Raw genomic sequence first — 18854 nt, 5'->3', positions numbered from 1 at the left:
TCCCTCTCTAACTTGCCTAGTTGAGATTAAGTACCTTCTATTCTTGCTAATCATTAAATTTAGCACAAGTTTTCTCCCTATTATATTTCTGCCCACTACATTTACTGCAAATTGTATGAGAATCATATGAAGATTTGATTACTCTGGTTTTGCAACTTTCACTAAAATAGCAAAACTAGGTAAACTTTGAATCAGACATAATGATAACCAAAGAACTAGAAAAAATGATCCTGAACACTATTAATGCTTGAAGGCTATTCAAATAAGTGAAAAGACTTCACTGAAATCCATCCATACAACCAAAATTCAGAAAACAAAAGCTGCAGCAAACCTGATGTTACTCGAGAGCTGGCAGAAACAGAATGAGGTTTTCTGCTACGTCATTTCCAGTACTCCTGTTAGTGGGTGGGGCTTGTCACCTAAACTGAACTATCGAAGTGCTACCGTGATTTTTTAAACAGACTGCCGCACGAGTTAGAAAATATAGCTATGTAATTACCTGGTATGTGAAATACAGTTGACCCCCGCCTATTTGCGGTTTCACCTATTCACAGATTTTTCTGTGGAACTTTTCACAGAGTTATTCGTGAAAAATTTAGTCATTCACAGATTTTTTCCTCAAGAAATATTCACTAATTACTGTATTTTCATGTTATTTTCATGATAAATACATTTTTATGATAAAAAATTATTTACTAATTTTCATATACAGTATTAATATTAAAGCAAACATAGCAAACTACGTATCAATAAAATGTAATTTTTCAATGCATATTAAATATTAAGGTACTGTATACAGTACTGTACTCAATTTTCCCCGTCTTTCCCCATGTACTGTAAAAAGAAAACAGGACTGCTTCAAAACTATATGAGAGAAAATGGATGTACTTTAAAATAGGGGTAACTGAACAGTTTTCACACTTAGCTGTAAGGGTAAATTTTTAAGGGTAAATGCTGTAACTTGACTTTGAAATGATATTAAAGTGTTTTAGATAATAGTTTAAGGTATATTCTGTGTAGGATGATAGTTTAAGGTATACATTTGGTGTTTGAACTATTAAAATAAGCAGTTTTAAACATTTTTAGAGGGGGTCTGGTGTTTGAACTGTTTAGATAGCCAGTTATAAGCATTTTTAGAGCGGGATGTCAAGTATTCACAGATTTTAGTGGGTGTTTGTGGTCCCTATCCCCAGCAAATACTGGGGGTTGACTGTAATGTTTTCCATGAAATGTCAAAATAAATTTTCTTAGCTGTCAAGAAGAGTGTGCCTTTTCACTAATCAGATCTCAAACATTATAATCTTATGCAAAGTGATAAGCTGTTATATGACATTACTGTCCATTTTTAATTGTTTTCTAATCAATGAATTATGAACTATACATATATTTTAGGTCACTTTTGAAAAAATATTCACCGAATATTTTCAAGTATCACAATTCCGTGAAAAATTCAAGTTATTATAAAGCATTGCTGATATAAAAAATTTTAATATTTTTAGTTTCAAAGATATAAACTTAATACCCTTAGTTATACCTTTACTAATGCCATTACGACATGCCAAAAGAACTAAAACTTAGTTCAACTGTCACTGACAGTGAGCAATGCTGTAGTCTACATCCTTTGGTCTGGCATGCACAAACACTAACTTAGGTGTCAAAATGGAAAGGGGAAGAACTTTTTGCATAAAATAATAAAATTCAGGTTTATGCATTTGAAATAAAAATCCTCAAAAAAATTCATGTTCATACAATGCACAAAATCCATCATTTCTAATGCAAAATGGATACTTATGGAGGGTAAGACAGAATTCTGATTCATCAGCAACAACACCCAACCTATTTGGTATTACTGGCAAGTTAGTTTTTGGTGCCTGGAACTTGCTCAAAGGTCTTAACTTAATTACATTCCATATAATCCACATGTTCAGAAGCAGTATATCAGGTATGTCTTTAATGCCCTAGGATCCCCGTCCCAGTAAGAACCAAACAGATGCTATGTACAGTATATCAAAATCCACTATAGAGGGATTAATGATGACATATTTATCTGCAAATTGTAGGCTTATGGAAGGTGTTCAAGAATAGGATGATAAAGTGATAAGATATAGTGAACACCCAGCCTACCGGTCTGATAGAAAATTCATCCATACTTTAGGGAGTTACATCCTCCAGCAAACTGCAGTACAGTATCCTGTAGCAAAATCTTGAGCATAAGATTTTTGTTTCATCATAAATCTACTTCTTATAAAACCCCCACCTCTGTGGTCTTCAATATCCAAGGCACTCTGTGTTTTAACAGACAAAAGATTAATGGTGGTGCTCAGCATATGCCCATGGATCCAAAGGTCCCCAGTACTGAACCATATCACTTTTCATGTGTCTGCTATGATGCAAATGATTCACTAACTCCTAAAAATCTTGACTAATTTCCCAATATTCCAAAAATTATTTCAGCATTTAATTTCACTATCACTAATTAATGTTCTTTCACTCACCGGCCTCTTTTTATTAGTGCAATATAAAATGGTTTGGCAAAAGTTTTGCTTTGCTGGGTTTCCTTTTCTTCTCGTCTTTCTGGACAGCAGTTAGTGATGAGAAAGACTGAAGTACTAGACTTGTAAAAATGTTCTCTTTAACAGGTTTCAATGCTGCTTCTATTTCCATTCCAGTGTTTCGCAGTTTTTATATGGGTGATTTTAGTATCTCCAGCGTGGGTAGGTACTGTATCTTGGTACGAACAAGTTACTTTTCTTTGGTTTTTGCCTCAACTTAGTTCTGTTCAGTCTTTGGCCTCCTAGCTTTGTGTGTATTCAATTAAATACTATTCTGTTAGAATATTGCCTTTTGTTAACTTTAGATATATTTCCAGTAGGATCATATTTTGTGGATTTAATTTTTTTTTTTGTACTGTGCATTTTATTTTTCATATTACATGTTTTCAGTTTTCATAAATTGACTTAGTGTTTGGCATAATGTTTTTGACATTTGTACAGGCAGTCCCCGGTTATCGGTGGCCTCGGTTACCAACGATCTGGTTTTACGGCGCTTGTCTAGCGAAGATGATAACTGGATTTTTCGCGTTGATATGCACCGATCTCTGGTTATCGGCGCTGATCTCCGGTTATTGGTGCCAATCCCCATTTAACAGCGGTGCCGATAACTGGGGATCAGCGCTGTTATCACCGATTTTTGGTTATCATTATGCCATTGGGAACGGAACCCCTACCAATAACCGGGAACTGCCTATTAGTTGCAATTTATGTTTAGCAACCTACATTTTTTCATCTGATTTTCAGTCTGTGCTGTGTACTTTAGATGTACACTATGTTTACATTTTGTGCTTTGGATTCACAGTTTTCTGCATTTTTAATGTGTATTCAGTATCTTTTACTTCAATTTATAATTCCTTGTACAATATTAGAAAATTATATCCATAAGGAAATTAGCTGCTGGAGAATCTTGGATGCATGTGCAGAACTACATACCTCTGATCTTTCTGTTAACAAAAGGCTGAAGTGTCTCAGGTATTTAAAGACTACAAGCATGGGCTATAAATTAGTACAGGCAGTCCCCAGTTTTCGGTGGGCTCGACATCGGCTACAGAGGCACCAATCTCCGGTTATCAGACCTGATAAGTGGCAAAAATTTCTGATTTTCGGTAATCGTGATTTTCAGAACAGAACCCCTGTAATGGTTTGTATGAAAAATTAATATTGTTTTTAAAAAATCTAATAACAAGTTTGAAGAAGACTTTTACCTCATAAATTACAGTATTACCTTGGTGAGTACTTGAATTTATTTTGGGGCATATCTTCACACCTTGGATATCAACTCCCTCGTCATGAATGAGATGGTGTTTCTAGAGATCACTTTATGTGGAACCAACACTGACATGCATAAAAACAAAGAGAGAATGTAGGTCTGTAGGATCTACACTTCTCCAATTACAGCAAAAGTGCCCATAGAGGGGACATCCTTTCTCTAACCCTTAAGTTCTTCACATGAAGGTACTGCAGTAGGGAGCACAGCTATCTTCATTGGGTTCTGCCAAGAATCCATAAAGGGCCATTACTCAATTAGCAATCAACCGAGTTCACTTACCCATCTACAAAATATTAATGTCAACAAAAAACAGTTGTTTAAAGTACCAAGAGTTTTCCCTCAAAATTTAAAAAGTTCTTTTAGTACCTGGCAAATTTAAGAGACTTTGCTCTTTAGTTAGCAATATTCATGAAATTGCTGACTTGTAGTCCTTTGATGACACAGGCAGATATCCTTTTCTGCTTGACTGTACTGTATATAAGAAATCTGCTAAACACTGAGATTAAATACAAAGTGGAGATGTAACCCTTCACTGGCATCAACTACAGTAAATGTCCCACTTCACTTGGTAAAGATGCAGCTGCTAACAGCTGCAAAAGGAGTGACCTTAAGTCCTGAAGAAAAATGAATACTCCACTGGTATAATAGTTTAATATATGGAGGCTGTAGAAGAACCAGTTTTATTGATACTAGCAAGAGCAGCATATCAATACTGCCGAAGCTAAAATGGTAATGTTAACTTTGCTCCTTGATGATTGCTGTCCTCAAACACATAAGCAGATGAAAGCAAACCTGTAAATCATCCTACTGATGCATAAAGTGCACAATCTTTGATGCTGTCATATCTGAAAGCAGAGCAGCAGTAAATAAACTTGTTGTTAATGACAGTTACAAACATGCCTACTAGGGCAGCTCCTCAGGGCTCTTTGTAAATGTCAAGAAAACATAACTATTCTGATGGAATATTAGGCAGGTATCCATACATGGAATTCAACATAGTAAATCCTGCTGTTAACTTACCTCTATTACTGGATATTAGCGTATAGTGAAACTTGTCTGATCCCACCCAAAGAATGCACTATGCAAACTACGTAACAGAAAACTCTCCCCAAGATCCTTTGGCCCCTGATGCAAAGCTTCCAATATTTTAATTTTTATCCTTTCTCTCTAATCTATTTCAACCTAGCTCTCCAGTTTTATCTTGCTCTAATTTTCCCTTTCATTTGGGAAAAATCCTTTGAGTAAGCCCAAGAATCCAAAATTGTCAATCAAGAGGTCTCAATAAAATACTTCATAATAATGATACAGTAGGGACTTCCATTAACTCATAGACTAGACTAAAAATAATGTTTATGAGGTGTGATTTAGCCATATGAGAGTGAAACAAGCTGGGACTGTAGGTTAATTGGTTGTGGAAGTGGTGTATGTGATTGTTTTAATAATCTCCTGTGTTGCCTGTATACATCTTTGTATAGCTAAACATCAAATTAAAATTCTATGTCTGTGATCAGTATGCAAATAAGAATCATTAGATACAATTGCAAAAATCTCCAAACCCTGAATCCTCATGAAAAATAACCTTCCACAATACACTGAAAAGTAAAGCAATACAATAATGCTGTACAATAGTATCATTTACTGAGTCATACTCAATAGTATCATTTACTGAGTCATACTTAAAATTTCACTACCTAAACTGGTAATAAGGGGTTTATTATTGGTATCACAGAGAACCTACCATAGCTTAGACTTGACAATTTTATCAACAAACACTTATTATCGAACACCCAAACCTATAAAGAACATGTTATATTTTACTTTATCAAGTCATTCCTCCCTGGAACATTTCTATGAACCAACTGGATACTCTTCTCCTCAGCCCAGTAGTGGATCCTGACCCAAATCATACATTGGGTCTCCACCTCGGTTCCTTGGATATATGACAACGGTTAACTTATTTGACATGAATAACTGTATCTTTCCAAACTGAGGACCTTAAAAGGACTTCTTGCTGTAGTTCCAGATTAACATTCCCTCTATCCTCATGATATTTCAATACAGTACCTTGCTTAGTATAAATATGTCCAGATTAACATTCCCTCTATCCTCATGATATTTCAATACAGTACCTTGCTTAGTAGAAATATGTCCTTGACATTTTCATGTCAACCATTGAAGCCCCAACCCTACATGGAGGCATCCATGAATAATGACACCTCTGGCACTGGATCTGCTATAAGAATACCCAATGGCAGGCTATTTGGGTCATGCCACTTAAATTGGTGCTACCTTCATGAGTCCAAATTAAAACTAAATTGTTGTCTGATGAAGATCACTATTAATGTCATTTCCTTTTATAACATTTGTTGCTAAGCATTGCATTTCTTGTCTAAAGAAAACAGACTTCTGGGCTGGCTCCTTCCATCCCATTCAATGAGCATTATTGTCAGACCGCGGTTGTAGCTTAGGGCATGTTCATTGTCACAAAGAATTTTCTAGTTCCTTAGTATCTATTTAAATGGTATGTTCTGACCAATAACAAATATATATTACTTGATAGCTAAAAACTGGTAAAGGCTTAAATAATTAGATCCCCATCTGTTTGCTACCAGTTGGTACTATATCTGCTTGGCATGATTTGCAACTGCCAGACTAATGAATGACTAGCCAGAGAGCATGTCATTAACCATGCTCATCAGTGTTCTTACCTCCATTCTAATTGTGATCAATAGCTGGATGACTAGAATGTCTTGGTTGTGACTGGTTTTAATGTTACGTCAACTGATAGCCTGCTTTCCTTGTTATGATTACTTCAATGTTTGTTCATTCTCAACCACACTTCTAGATTTCTTCTACGAAGTTAATTTTTGTCCTCAGAATATTCCTCATCTCCCTTGGCTGAGTTCTGATAAACTGCAAAATTTTGAGTAATCCCATCTCAGTCCACACTCCAGCTAATGGTGATGCGCCTTTGCTGCTGTTATTGTTAAAATCTGTCATTGGTTGAAAGCACTTCTGTCCATAATTTCTGACCATAGAACTACAATAATGCCTTTCAATAATACCCTCACCTCCAACATCACCATTTTTTTTAAGCACTGTGATGCACACAAAGGAAGAAAAAAGGCCTGATATGCTCTGGTCTGGCTTTTAAGAATAATGGGCTATCTGTACACAAGGAAAAGAAGAAAAGACATAGCTGACCTGACCAATCTCTAAACTACCTCTTCATTCAATAATGTCATTAGTAAAAGTATAAAAAGTAATAGACTGGTAATTCATATAAACTTATTACAACTATACAGCATTTTATGTACACTATATCTAATTCCAAAGCAATAAAACTTATTACTTACAGCTTTATAAAGTGCTTAAACACGCAACTTATCTGATACCATAGGTAATATAACCACAAGTTATTAGATATTCTAAATAAAAATAATATATTTTTGTTTATGGTACTGACTAAATTAAGCTGAAGCTCCTAGCAGAAGAAAATGATAAAAAAATGCTGTATATTTCTTCTAAGGTAAATTTCTAACATGCCTTAAGATGGACATCCATTAATGAAACTGTCCCTATCCTCTTCAGTGTTCCATGTAACAAAACCAAGATGCTAGTTATGCTTGCATTACAAGCAACCCATTATAAAAATAAAATTTTACTAGTGCTCTATCATGAGCAGTAGAGCATAGGCTTTGTCTTCTAACAACAATATCACAATCCTCTTGGGGAGAGGAAGGTATGTAGCCCATATAAAAGCAATGTATAGTAACAGTCAACATATTTCCTTCTGCTTTACAATAATGTACTCGAGTATAATTAATTCTATGTAAGCTATATCAAAGAGCACATTTTGCCTCCATGCTTACAGCAGTGCATCCTGCATATATAATTATAAAATCCTGAAAAATAAAACTAGACAGCTTTCTACACAATCTAATATTTCCAATATGTATCCACACATTCATTATTTTGCACAACATGTTCACAGCAGTGAAGCAAAGTTTATTATCTATAATTGCAAATTATACTTTTCCAGTTCATTTTTTGTCTTTGATAATGGCTTACTGAACTTCCTTCAACCTCTGCTGTCCACTTTTCTTATACATAATACCCAGATTTGTTTTTGTCTGATCTATCTCTTTGGCTTACAGTATTTATCTTTTACTCTAAATTCTTCCATTTTGAGTAATGTGTATGTATACAATAGTAAAGCAATCATCACCAAGGTGTTTATTAAATAATTTTGCCTCATGTTAATGTAACTTCATAATGAGATGTATAATTCTCCAACACCTGTTTCCTAAACCCTTAACACCCATAGTTTATGAAAACTTACGACAATTAATTTGCTTTTTTAAGTACACTAAGCATGCACTTGGCTCATGAAGATGACATTTCTGACTTTGAAAAGAAGCTCTCATTACAGAGTTCTAGCCTCTAACACTTTCCACAGACTGGCCACTTTTTTGTATATGTACTAGGATTTCTGTTATACTAACTTTTCATAACTTTCAAAAACAATAAGCACCAAGGTAATATTTCTAAGATGAGTAAAACTCATTCTTGTGGCATGAAAGTAACCTGAATTCTCCTTGAAAACATTCCACATCCTTTGAACAGTAAAATCTTACTGCAGTGGGAACACTTCTGGGAACATAACAAGCAGATGCAATAATGCAAGAAAATAAGCAGAACCCTCACCAGGGTGAAATTCACGTCAATGTTCATTTTTGCTATCTGAGTCATACGTTGGTTTAGGTGATTTAAAGATTTTAACTTTACCATTACCCACAAAGTTCACTTCTTGCTCCTCCTTAGTGTCAAAGTGAATTGTGTCTTTGCGGGTGGGCATGAGATTATTCAAACTATTTCTCAGTGATGGACCAACAGAGTCTGGATCAAAAATGCCAATATGATCTCTTTTTATACTTTCTCTTACTGAATTATTTGTCCTACCTTCACCAGCCAAATTATCAGCTTCAGCACTTTGCTTCCGTGAAACTCTAATGAAGGGAGAGGATGCAGCGAGGTATGGCCGTGTATCATAGGAAAACATGACTCCTAATGCCACATTAAAAGCTGACGCATCATAATGGTGGCATCCTGAGTAACGGAACAGTGGCTTTTTGTCATACCTGAAAAAAAAAAACTCAATTACAACTTTTATATATGCTAGCAAGTGACAATTAGTCATAGCACAAATCTCCTGCTACCTACATAACAAAATTTTAATTAATGTACAGTTTCCAAAATAATTGTTTCACAAACTCAATATTCTTACTACAGTATTAACAGAAGTCCTTGGTGAAAGGCATTATACTGATGGTCAAGTTACAATTTTAAAAGACATAACTGTGCAGTAATTAACTAATAGGTGAGAAGTCCCATATGCTTCGACATAATAAAAGAGAAGGGAAAGAAGGCAGTCTGAGTAAAAATTATACATTTAAATTTTTAAAACATAAATCTACACAGTACCTAATTTTACTATTGCCACATGGCTGCTTGGCAGGAGGGCACTGATTCCCAAGCAATGTACTGGACCCGGTAGGAAGTCACTGAAAAGTCTGCATTTAGTACCTGATCTTGACTTAAGGAGCTGTCGACTTTATTTGGACTACTGTTAGTTCAATCCTAGCTGAAGTGTTCAATGAAAGAAGAAATTAATTTCTCACGTTAACAGGTCCACTACTACTGAGACCTGTTGAAAGTGCATGGACCTTATGAGGTGGGCACCTTAGTTATTTATAACAGGTTTGTAATAAAGCAATCCATGTCTCTATTTTTTACAAGATGAAGCATCCAGGTATCTAAGTTCTTTTTTGAGATCTGAAAAAGAATGATGACCATCTAAAACTTTGAATAATCTTACACAGCTGGCATAAAAGGTATAAAGGAAAAAGACTTCATCTTCTAAACATGGATATAGTGAATGCCTAATTTTGTTGTGTCTCCCTTACACCCTAGATATCACAGCCTTTACCAAGGTGAGGTGGAATTAATGTGGTACATCTCAACCAGAATCTATTTAAAATGATTGAGCACTAACCAATAAATAACTATACTGTACTCTCTTCCATCATGTCCTTAGTTTTCAATATAAAAAGCTTGGAATATTTCCCTGTGGTTTCTTCTAGAATGTAGATGTTAGCTCAGTGATTGAAAGTTCCTTATGAGAATAAAAACACACACAGTATAACACTGTTCAAATTGTATGTAAAAGTACAGACAATGTCCTCTTAGAGCTATTGGGTTATGTGGAAGATTGTGGAGTGATCAGAAATTGGCTGAAGACCCCAAAGTATAATATATGAAAAGATAAACCTGATTATTAATGATGACTGAGACGCATGGAATTTTTAAAAATTGTGCTGTGCTCCTTGTTTGTGTGAGTACATGCTCTGAAATTCTTAAGATTTTTGGTTAATTAAAGTGCAATTACTCAGTCTACCACATCCAAACCCCTTGAGTTTGAAACATAGCTGTTTACTCCATTACACACCAATAAAATTCAACAATTCTCATATAAACTAAACTGTCTTGGGTAACCACAAGCCCAACTAGGCCTCAATATGCTTCAATTGTTGTCTTCAAGGTTTGACTAGACAAAATTTACTGTATGGTACATTATCAATATAGTTTAGTATTTTGATTGATATATACTTTACTTAATGCATTGTTGTTTCTATTTTATCTTCAAGCTAAGACAAGCATCAGAATATGAAACACTGTGCACATACTAAGGTGACTCTCTCTCTCTCTGTCTCTCTCTCTCTCTCTCTCTCTCTCTCTCTCTCTCTCTCTCTTTTTTGTATAGTATTTGTACTGACATTAATTCAGCACAGTACACAGCTGTAATTGATGCAATAATGTATTGTTACATACATATATTTTTCAGTCTGTGAATGGGTGTGTGTGTGTGTATATGTACACAAACATCACATCACATTACACAACATTCACATACTGTGGCATCTGGCCCCTTCTCTCTTTGGTACTATATTTTTCATATTGACACTTATTTAACGCAGTACAGTACTGCACTTAATATGTACAGTGAAACCCCATATTCGCGAAGGATGCGTCCCACACACCCCCGCAAATAGGTCAAATCCGCGAATGCATAAAACCCCTCTAAAAACACTTAGAACTGCCCATTTTGATAGCTTAAACCAAGAAAAACCCTGTAAAAATGCTTATACCTGAGTATTTTAATAGTTTTATCACAAAAAGTGTATTTATTCATGAAAATTATATAAAAATACAGTAATTAGTGAATATTTCTCAATGAAAAATACCACGAATGGGCGAATTTTCTGCGAATGATGGCTAGATATGTTCCACAGAGAAACTCGTGAATGGTGAGTCCGCGAACCATGAGAACGCGAATACGGGGGGTTTACTGTAATGTAGTGTTATGCTTGCATATGTGCATACGTACACACAATCGCTGCCTTATGGTAAACTATACTGAGAGAGAGAGAGAGAGAGAGAGAGAGAGAGAGAGAGAGAGAGAGAGAGAGAGAGAGAGAGAGAGAGAGAGAGAGAGAGAGAGAGAGAGTACAAAGCGAGCTGTGCCTTGTGACTTGATAAAAACGACACAAAGGTGGTACTATATCCTCTATATTGTAGAAGTGTTGTGTATTGTACATATCTTGTAAGTACTTTATAAGTAAGCAGAAGTTTTGAATTCCAGTACATTCTTATTAGACTAAACTGTACAGTTTTATATTGTATGTATTTTCAGAAGCAATTTTTTCTCATTATCTCTCTGAAACTGAATAATTAGCATAGTATTTTAAAATGAATGATAATTACAAAATACTTGACAGGACTGGCAATTAATTACTTTACATATCGAATTCCTGTACGCTATAACCTATGGGAGTTGGCCCCAGGGTATTGAGTGGTCTGTATGTGCATCTTCATTTCTTAACACATTTCATTACTTATCCAGAAGATCAAATCCCACCTGCCCATTAAGCTGAGATGCCACTAAACTGTATATTTTCAGTGTCAAAACCAAAGGCCATCAACATAAATGTTAATGTTATATTGAATATCACTATTTCAACCCCTGCTCTACCTATATATTGTGTTAGAAACCCTGAGGCACCATTACTTCACTAAATACAGTAAGTATATATATATATTATATATATATACACACACAAACACAGGCAGTCCCCAGTTAACGGCAGGCGTTCCGTCCCAGGCTGAGCGCTGCTAACCGAAAATTGGCGATAATAGCACCGAAAACCCCACTTAACGGCAACGTTAACTGGATATTGGCGCTGTTAACTGGAGAGTGGTGCTGAAATCCCCACTTAACGGCACTGTTAACCAGAGATCACGCCGAAATCCCCACTTAACAGTGCCGTTAACCGGAGATTGGTGTTGAAAATCTGGTTAACAACGTCACTAGCCAAGAACTGTAACCGATGCCGCCAGTAAGAGCAGGGACTGCCTGTGTATGTGTGTGTATATATATATGAATGTCTTTTCCTGTAATACTACAGTGTAATATGAATATAAGAAGGCCCATAAAACAGTATTTAAACGTTGAAACCATATATTTCGGGCACTAGCTTCTGTGCCCCTGTTCACTGGTAGAATATGGACAGGTGGAAAGTTACAATGGTATATATACAAAAACATAAAGGTGTGGCCCTAGGCCTCCGATGTTATGGAGGTGGCGTTTCTTAAGGAGGAGAATGACCAAATTCCCTAGTGGTTTTTGGCCTCATTAGCTCCCGTTTGGCGATGGATCTGGCGGTCGCGTTTCTTGGGTCATCTTCTTCATGAGGGGTTTGAGGATTAAGGTGTCGATGTTATCCGATTTCCAATGTCCTCCTGACAGGTTCATATTGTTGGTTTGATTGATGATAGCAGATTCCAGCATCCTTCTTTTGTACGAACAGCTACTTTTGAAAACCAACTCCGCCCCACTCCAGTTAATGACATGCCCTGTATTTCTGATATGTAGGAAAATTCCCGAACTCTCCGAAGCGTAACGTACTGATCTTTTGTGCTCTGTTATTCTTTGCGAGAGCGATCTACCTGTCTCGCCTACGTAGATGTCCTGACAATTACTACACGGTATCTTGTAAACTCCGGCTTCTTCCCTTTTGTTATTTAAGTATACGTTAACGAGCGAACTCCCGATGGATTTGGGATAATGGAAAATGAAAAGGATTGTTAGGCCTGAGTTGTTCGGCGCCTTTTGGATGTTTTCATCGTACAGAAGCTTTATTTTGTTGTTGAAATCTATTTGTCTGTTGTGAGTGGGACCTTTATAGTATATTTTATTTGCTTTGTTAATAGCCCTCTCGATAAAGTGTGGTGGATATAGCAGTTGCGTTAGGTGTTGGCGGATCGTGTTAAATTCTTTTATCCAGGTACTCATTTGAACATATCCTAAGTCCTCTGAGGAATAAGTTGCACCCTACCATGATTTTTACGGAGACGTTGTGGTAGCTGAAGAAATGAATGTAGGAGACAGCGAAGGTGGGTTTTCTATATACTGTAAATGCATACCTGTTCTGTTTTCTTATGATCAGTACATCTAGGAACGGCAGTTTTCCGTCCTTTTCCCATTCTGTTTTAAATTTTATGGTCGGAACTAGCGAATTTAGCCTATTAAAAAATTCATTAAAGTCCCCCCAGCTATTGTCCCAGAAAGTAAAGATATCATCTACGTATCTAAGCCAGATCATATTATGGGGTTTGATAGACGACATAAAGTTCTGTTTCAAAATATTCCATGTACAAGTTTGCTAGAAGGGGTGATAGGGGACTTCCATGCTACAGCCAAATTTTTGTTTGTAAAAATTACCATTGAAAGAAAACACGTTGTTAGTTACACAGAGGTTGATAAGTTTTAAAGTTTTATCTATGCCAAGAGGAAAATGGTCTTCACATGGTTGTAACTTCCTCTCTCTAAGAAAGACAACACGTCGGCAATCGGGACTTTGGTAAATAATGACTCGACGTCTAGGCTGAGCAATTTGATGTTGTTTGAGGGGATGTTTAAACTATTAAATTTTTGTATGAAATCCTCTGCATGTTTGACGTGGGAGGATGAGAAGGTTCCTAGAAAGGGTGATAACAAGTCTGCGAGCCATTTTGATAATTTGTACATGAAAGAGCCCCTGCTAGATATTATGGGGCGTAAAGGAATCCCATCTTTATGTGTTTTTGGGAGGCCGTAAAAATAGGGGAGAGAGGGGTTGATTACCTTGAATGTCTCTAGTAATTCTATGTCTTTTTATTGCCCCTATGGTTCTGACTGATTTGTTAAATTGAGCAGCAATATTTGTTGTGGGATCTTTCGTTAATTTGTCATAGGTCTCCGATCGTTTAGAAGTTCTTGAACTTTATTGATGTATGTCTCCTTGTCTAACAGAACTATTTTCCTGTCTTTGTCAGATTTTGTGATGATGATATCCCCCCTTTTCCTTAAACTAACTAATGCATTTTGGAATCTTTTCGGGAGCGAATTTTTGTTGTTATTTTGCTCCAAGACATTTAGCAAAATGCCTTTGAGACAGCGTATGGAATAATCTTGGCCTTCCCAATAATGTGCTGAATCTCTCTAATCATCCCCTCACTACAGAAGAACAGACAGTTTTAAATCTTGGAGTTTCATTCGCTCTAAAACCTGGTCCCGAGAGTAATCTTAATTTCCTAGTTGCTTTTGATAAACATTTTGCAAAAACAATTATGACAAGAAAGAGGCATGTCTCAAAGGCATTTTGCTAAAGTCAAATTATCGTAACTTGAGCACTAACTGTATGCATATTATATACATATTATATATATATATATATATATATATATATATATATATATATATATATATATATATATATATATATATATATATATATATATATATATATATATATATATATATATATGATATATATATATATATATATATATATATATATATATATATATATATATATATATATATATATATATATATATATATATATATATATATATATATATATATATATATATATATATATATATATATATATACAGGCAGTCTTAGGTTTACAATGGGGTTCTTTTCTTACGCCGCATCGTAAGCGAAACATCACAAACCGTAAAAAAATTGTCGAAAATCGTCAAAAACCCTAAGAAAACCTTACTTTCTGAGCTCGGCCCCGTGTCACCCGGTGAAATTCCATTCTTACACGAATTTCTAGGTATAAATATTGCTAAATATACCAGAGAAAAAAGCTTACAGGAATGCTGGAGTTACTACCCCCCGATCGAGCACCTTCGATGAAGATGTCGGTATAACCAAGGGTGAGTGAAGGAATCACAACCACAGAGCCACACTCTATAGACATCCCTATGTCAATATCCCCGAGAAGAGTGAGGGGCCGTACCAGCGCCCATTCTCCCCAGCCCGCCACGCGGGGACTCCAGCGCCATCTGAACTCATTCCATTTCTAGCACTCGTTTTGATCGCAGATTTGTTTGTGGCTTGTGTTTTTTTGGCGTGATTTGCCTTTATTTCACCATGTCGTCAAGCACCTTTACTGTTTCCATAGCTTTTCCCCCTTCCCTAGCCTACCCTAAGTCAATTCCTTGTCATCTCTCATGGTGTGACATCGGTCCCCGATGTTCTCCCCGAGTGCTTGGGTCCTCCCTGGTGGAGGGATTCGCTCCCTCCCAGGGATGGTTCCTGGTGACAACCGTCTTGACTTTATGTTTCGTTTACCCGCTCTCCTCGGATCGAGTGGGTCTTCGAACATTTTCAGGGTTATCCTTCCCCCTCCCATCACCCCCGGTCCTCCCTTTGCCTCCCGCATTCGCCTCGGCGTCTGGGTCATTCTAGTCGGAATTGATTGGCGCGTACACCTGCCCATGTGGGTCCAGTTGTGTTCTGCCTCTTCCTTCTTGTGTACTCTAGCGATAGAGGCTTGGGATCTCCGGTAGTAATGGTACCGGACTTCGGGGGACTCTACCTCATAGTAGCGTTGTTAACTAGTTTCTTTACCACCCTCTATGTGTATACACTTGTTACTGGTCCCCGGCGGCTTAACCCCGCCGTCGGGTTGATATGTTTGCTTTAATCTTATATCAGAGTCCGGTGATCCTTCCCTTGGGTTCCGCCGGTTTCATTACTGGCGGTCCTGGTGGTGAGGGTCCTGTTGATTCAACTCTCTCGTTCCGCTGGAGTATTCCGGCAGTCGGGAGGTTTTCTGTTTACCATATGTTTGTTGCTGGTCCCCGACGGCTTAACCCCCCACGTCGGGTTGATATATGACTGTTGCTGGTCCCAGGCGGCTTAACCCCGCCCGTCCGGGTTGTTATATGTTTGATTTCTTTAATATTATATCAGAGTCCGGTGATCCTTCCCTTGGGTTCCGCCGTTTTTATTTCTGGCATTCCTTGTGGTAAGGGTCCGTTGATTCAACTCTCGTTCCGCCGGAGTATTCCGCAGTCGGGAGATTTTTCGCTACCATGTGTTTGTTACTGCTCCCTCGGTAGCTTAACCCCGCCCGTCGGGTTGAGATTTTACTTTAATTTTATTTTAGTCCGGTGATCCTTCCCTTAGGTTCCGCCGTTTTTATTACTGGCGTTCCTGGTGGTGAGAGTCCCGTTGATTCATCTCTCTCGTTCCGCCGGAAAATTCCGGCAGTCGGGAGGTGATGCTTACCATATGTTTGTTACTGTCCCCCGGCGCTTAACCGCGCCGTCGGGTTGATTTGTTTACTTTAAGTTTCTTTGCTTAGTAGGTCCGTCTCTGACGGGGTTTTTCATTCCACCGGAGTTCTCCGGTAGCATGGTATGAAAATACTTATCCCTACATAGTTTAAGTTTCTTAGAGTGGTAGATTCATGTACTTTTCACACTTACAGACTGTTCGTTGTGAGGAGCCCGGATGTGCCACAATCCTCCACCAACCCTACGGGCATGTGGTGTGCCAGACTCATGCTGGCTGTGCAGTCCGGCTTGATGACTTGATCGTCTGGCATCCGGACGGCTGTGAGGTTTGCTTCGCATCGTATGGATGTCTCCAGGACGAGTCGGTAAGCTAATTACTTCCGCTTTACCACATTAGTCAGTTTGTTATTTGGTCACATTTGGCTCTTATATAAACACGGTATTAGCCCTTCTTTGACACTCTGCCCCCTTTCAGGTTGACGCGTCCTTCAAGAAAGAGGCCTTGGGGTCTCTCCGCGCTTGGGTAGCTGGGTTCGGGAGGAATGTCCCATCGGGGAAACCCTATATCCTCAATGAAAAGCTGAGGAACCTGCTTTATCCCAGCGCCCGGATCACTGCGGCCGTACCTTCTGATGTGGCCGCACCTATCATCGACCAGATCCGGGCCACGACCCAGCCCTTGCAAGGACCCCTACACTCGGGGGATTACAGAGTCGCCGCTGCGCTCGACCTGGATCTCGAGCCGATGGTCACCGAGCAGGACCAGGGGTAGGTATTGAGGTAAGTGAGGCAGTGGGGCGGGCACCCTCCTTAATCCCCTCCTTCATCATCCTCTTCCTTTCAGGCCTTCACCAAACCTGCTATCTTGAGGGACAGAGTTCAGTCTACTGTCCCTGTTGAAGTCGTCGTTGAAGGCGAAGGGCTACAAGTCCTCGTCTTCACGAAAAGCCTCTCCTTTCCCCCCGTCGAAGCCAAAGGGTGCTGACCCTTTGCCTTCCGGGAGCAAACTGAGTACCCCGGGCAAAGGAGCAAGTAGATGGGCGACCAAGTCCAGCCCTCCCTCGCCAGCCTGCATTTGACCTGGGCGTTTGCGGGATATTGTTCAAGAGGTTCTCCACGGAGGTAGACACAAAATTAGATAAGCTTTCTGAGAAGCTTCAAGATCATGAGAAGCTGATCGCTGATTTGTCGCGCTCCGGTGATGCCGGGGTGCACTATCAGTTCCCCGACACCGCTGCCCTCCCTCCTTTTGACGTAAGGAACCCATGGCGGGTTGCTCTTCGTGCTGTCCAGCATGAAGTCACCTTGACCATTGAAGGCCTAGGTACCAGGCGTCTAGAAGAACTGGAGTTCTTCCCGGCTGACCTCTTGCCCCCTTACCCAGGCTTCGTTAGGCTGATGGAGGAAGCCTGGGTACGCTCAATTGAGGTCCCTACGGAGACGGTGACTTTCCCTAGGGATCAGGCGCAATCCGTTCTCCTGCGCACTTTTACCGGTGGCAGGCGGAGGACACGGAGTTGACCCCCTTCAAGGGCAACTTAAATATGTTTTCTCTTGGTGGTAGGCTACCCACCCCTGTCTGAACAAAGTTGCTATTGCAACCGCTCAGGCTTTGCTGGGAAGGCAAACCCTTGCCTCAGCTCCGGGAATTAGACCCTACATCTCTAATCTTCCCGGGTGACGAGTTCTGGAGGAACGCTCCGTCCACATTTACTGTCGGTAAATTGGACGCAGATTGCGTCAAACCAGTTCAGAGAGCAGCTTCAAGCTTACGGAAGCTCTCCTGAAGGCTGAGTTCAAGCACGGTGTCGGTTGAGTCGGTCTTTGAACTAGCTGTGCCTGTCAGAAGCGACCGACCGTCTCCTTTTCAGAGGAACCATTGTTTCAGGTTCTGACTAAATCCCTGTTAGCAAGGTTTCAGTCGGACCTGTTCGACTTCATGGTAGCAAAGATGAACTGCCGTAAGTTCATCTTCGCTGATGCCACCATTCGTCTTGAACCTGACAGGCTCATGAGGAGTTCTTGCTGGGGAACCAACCTTTCCCAGACGATGAAGTCTCCGGTGTCCTGGCGAAGCAACCAGGACCAACCAGAGTCTGCGCTCCCGGTGGGGTATCTCCGCTCTTAAGCGGAAGACCTCCGAGTTTAGCGGTTCCCAGAATAGGCCTGGGAAACGTTACAGGAAACGCAGGAGACCCCAACATCAGGCGGTTGTTCAGGCAGTCCCGTTCTCAACGGTGAGCCAACCATCCACCTCCAAGGCCCAACCCCAACAGTATGTGCTGGTTCAACCAGCCCAACCCCTGCTGCACCTCGTGTGTCTCCTGCTCGCCGCA

General features: G+C 39.0%; 1 protein-coding gene across 1 annotated transcript in view; it reads right to left on the bottom strand.

Annotated features, from left to right (window-relative positions):
- Positions 1-8401: 8401 nt before the first annotated feature.
- The window catches only part of LOC136846471 (uncharacterized), a 152043-nt gene continuing 141590 nt past the window's right edge, over positions 8402-18854 (bottom strand). The window contains exon 7 of the mRNA XM_067117276.1: positions 8402-8963. Coding sequence (XP_066973377.1) covers positions 8546-8963 — 418 coding nt within the window. The 3' untranslated portion in view covers positions 8402-8545. The remainder of the gene's footprint in view (positions 8964-18854) is intronic.

The sequence above is a fragment of the Macrobrachium rosenbergii genome, chromosome 15, assembly GCF_040412425.1.
Source record: "Macrobrachium rosenbergii isolate ZJJX-2024 chromosome 15, ASM4041242v1, whole genome shotgun sequence".
NCBI lineage: Eukaryota > Metazoa > Arthropoda > Malacostraca > Decapoda > Palaemonidae > Macrobrachium > Macrobrachium rosenbergii.
The sequence above is the reverse complement of the archived record's forward strand: the minus strand, read 5'-3'. Positions and strand labels throughout refer to the sequence as shown.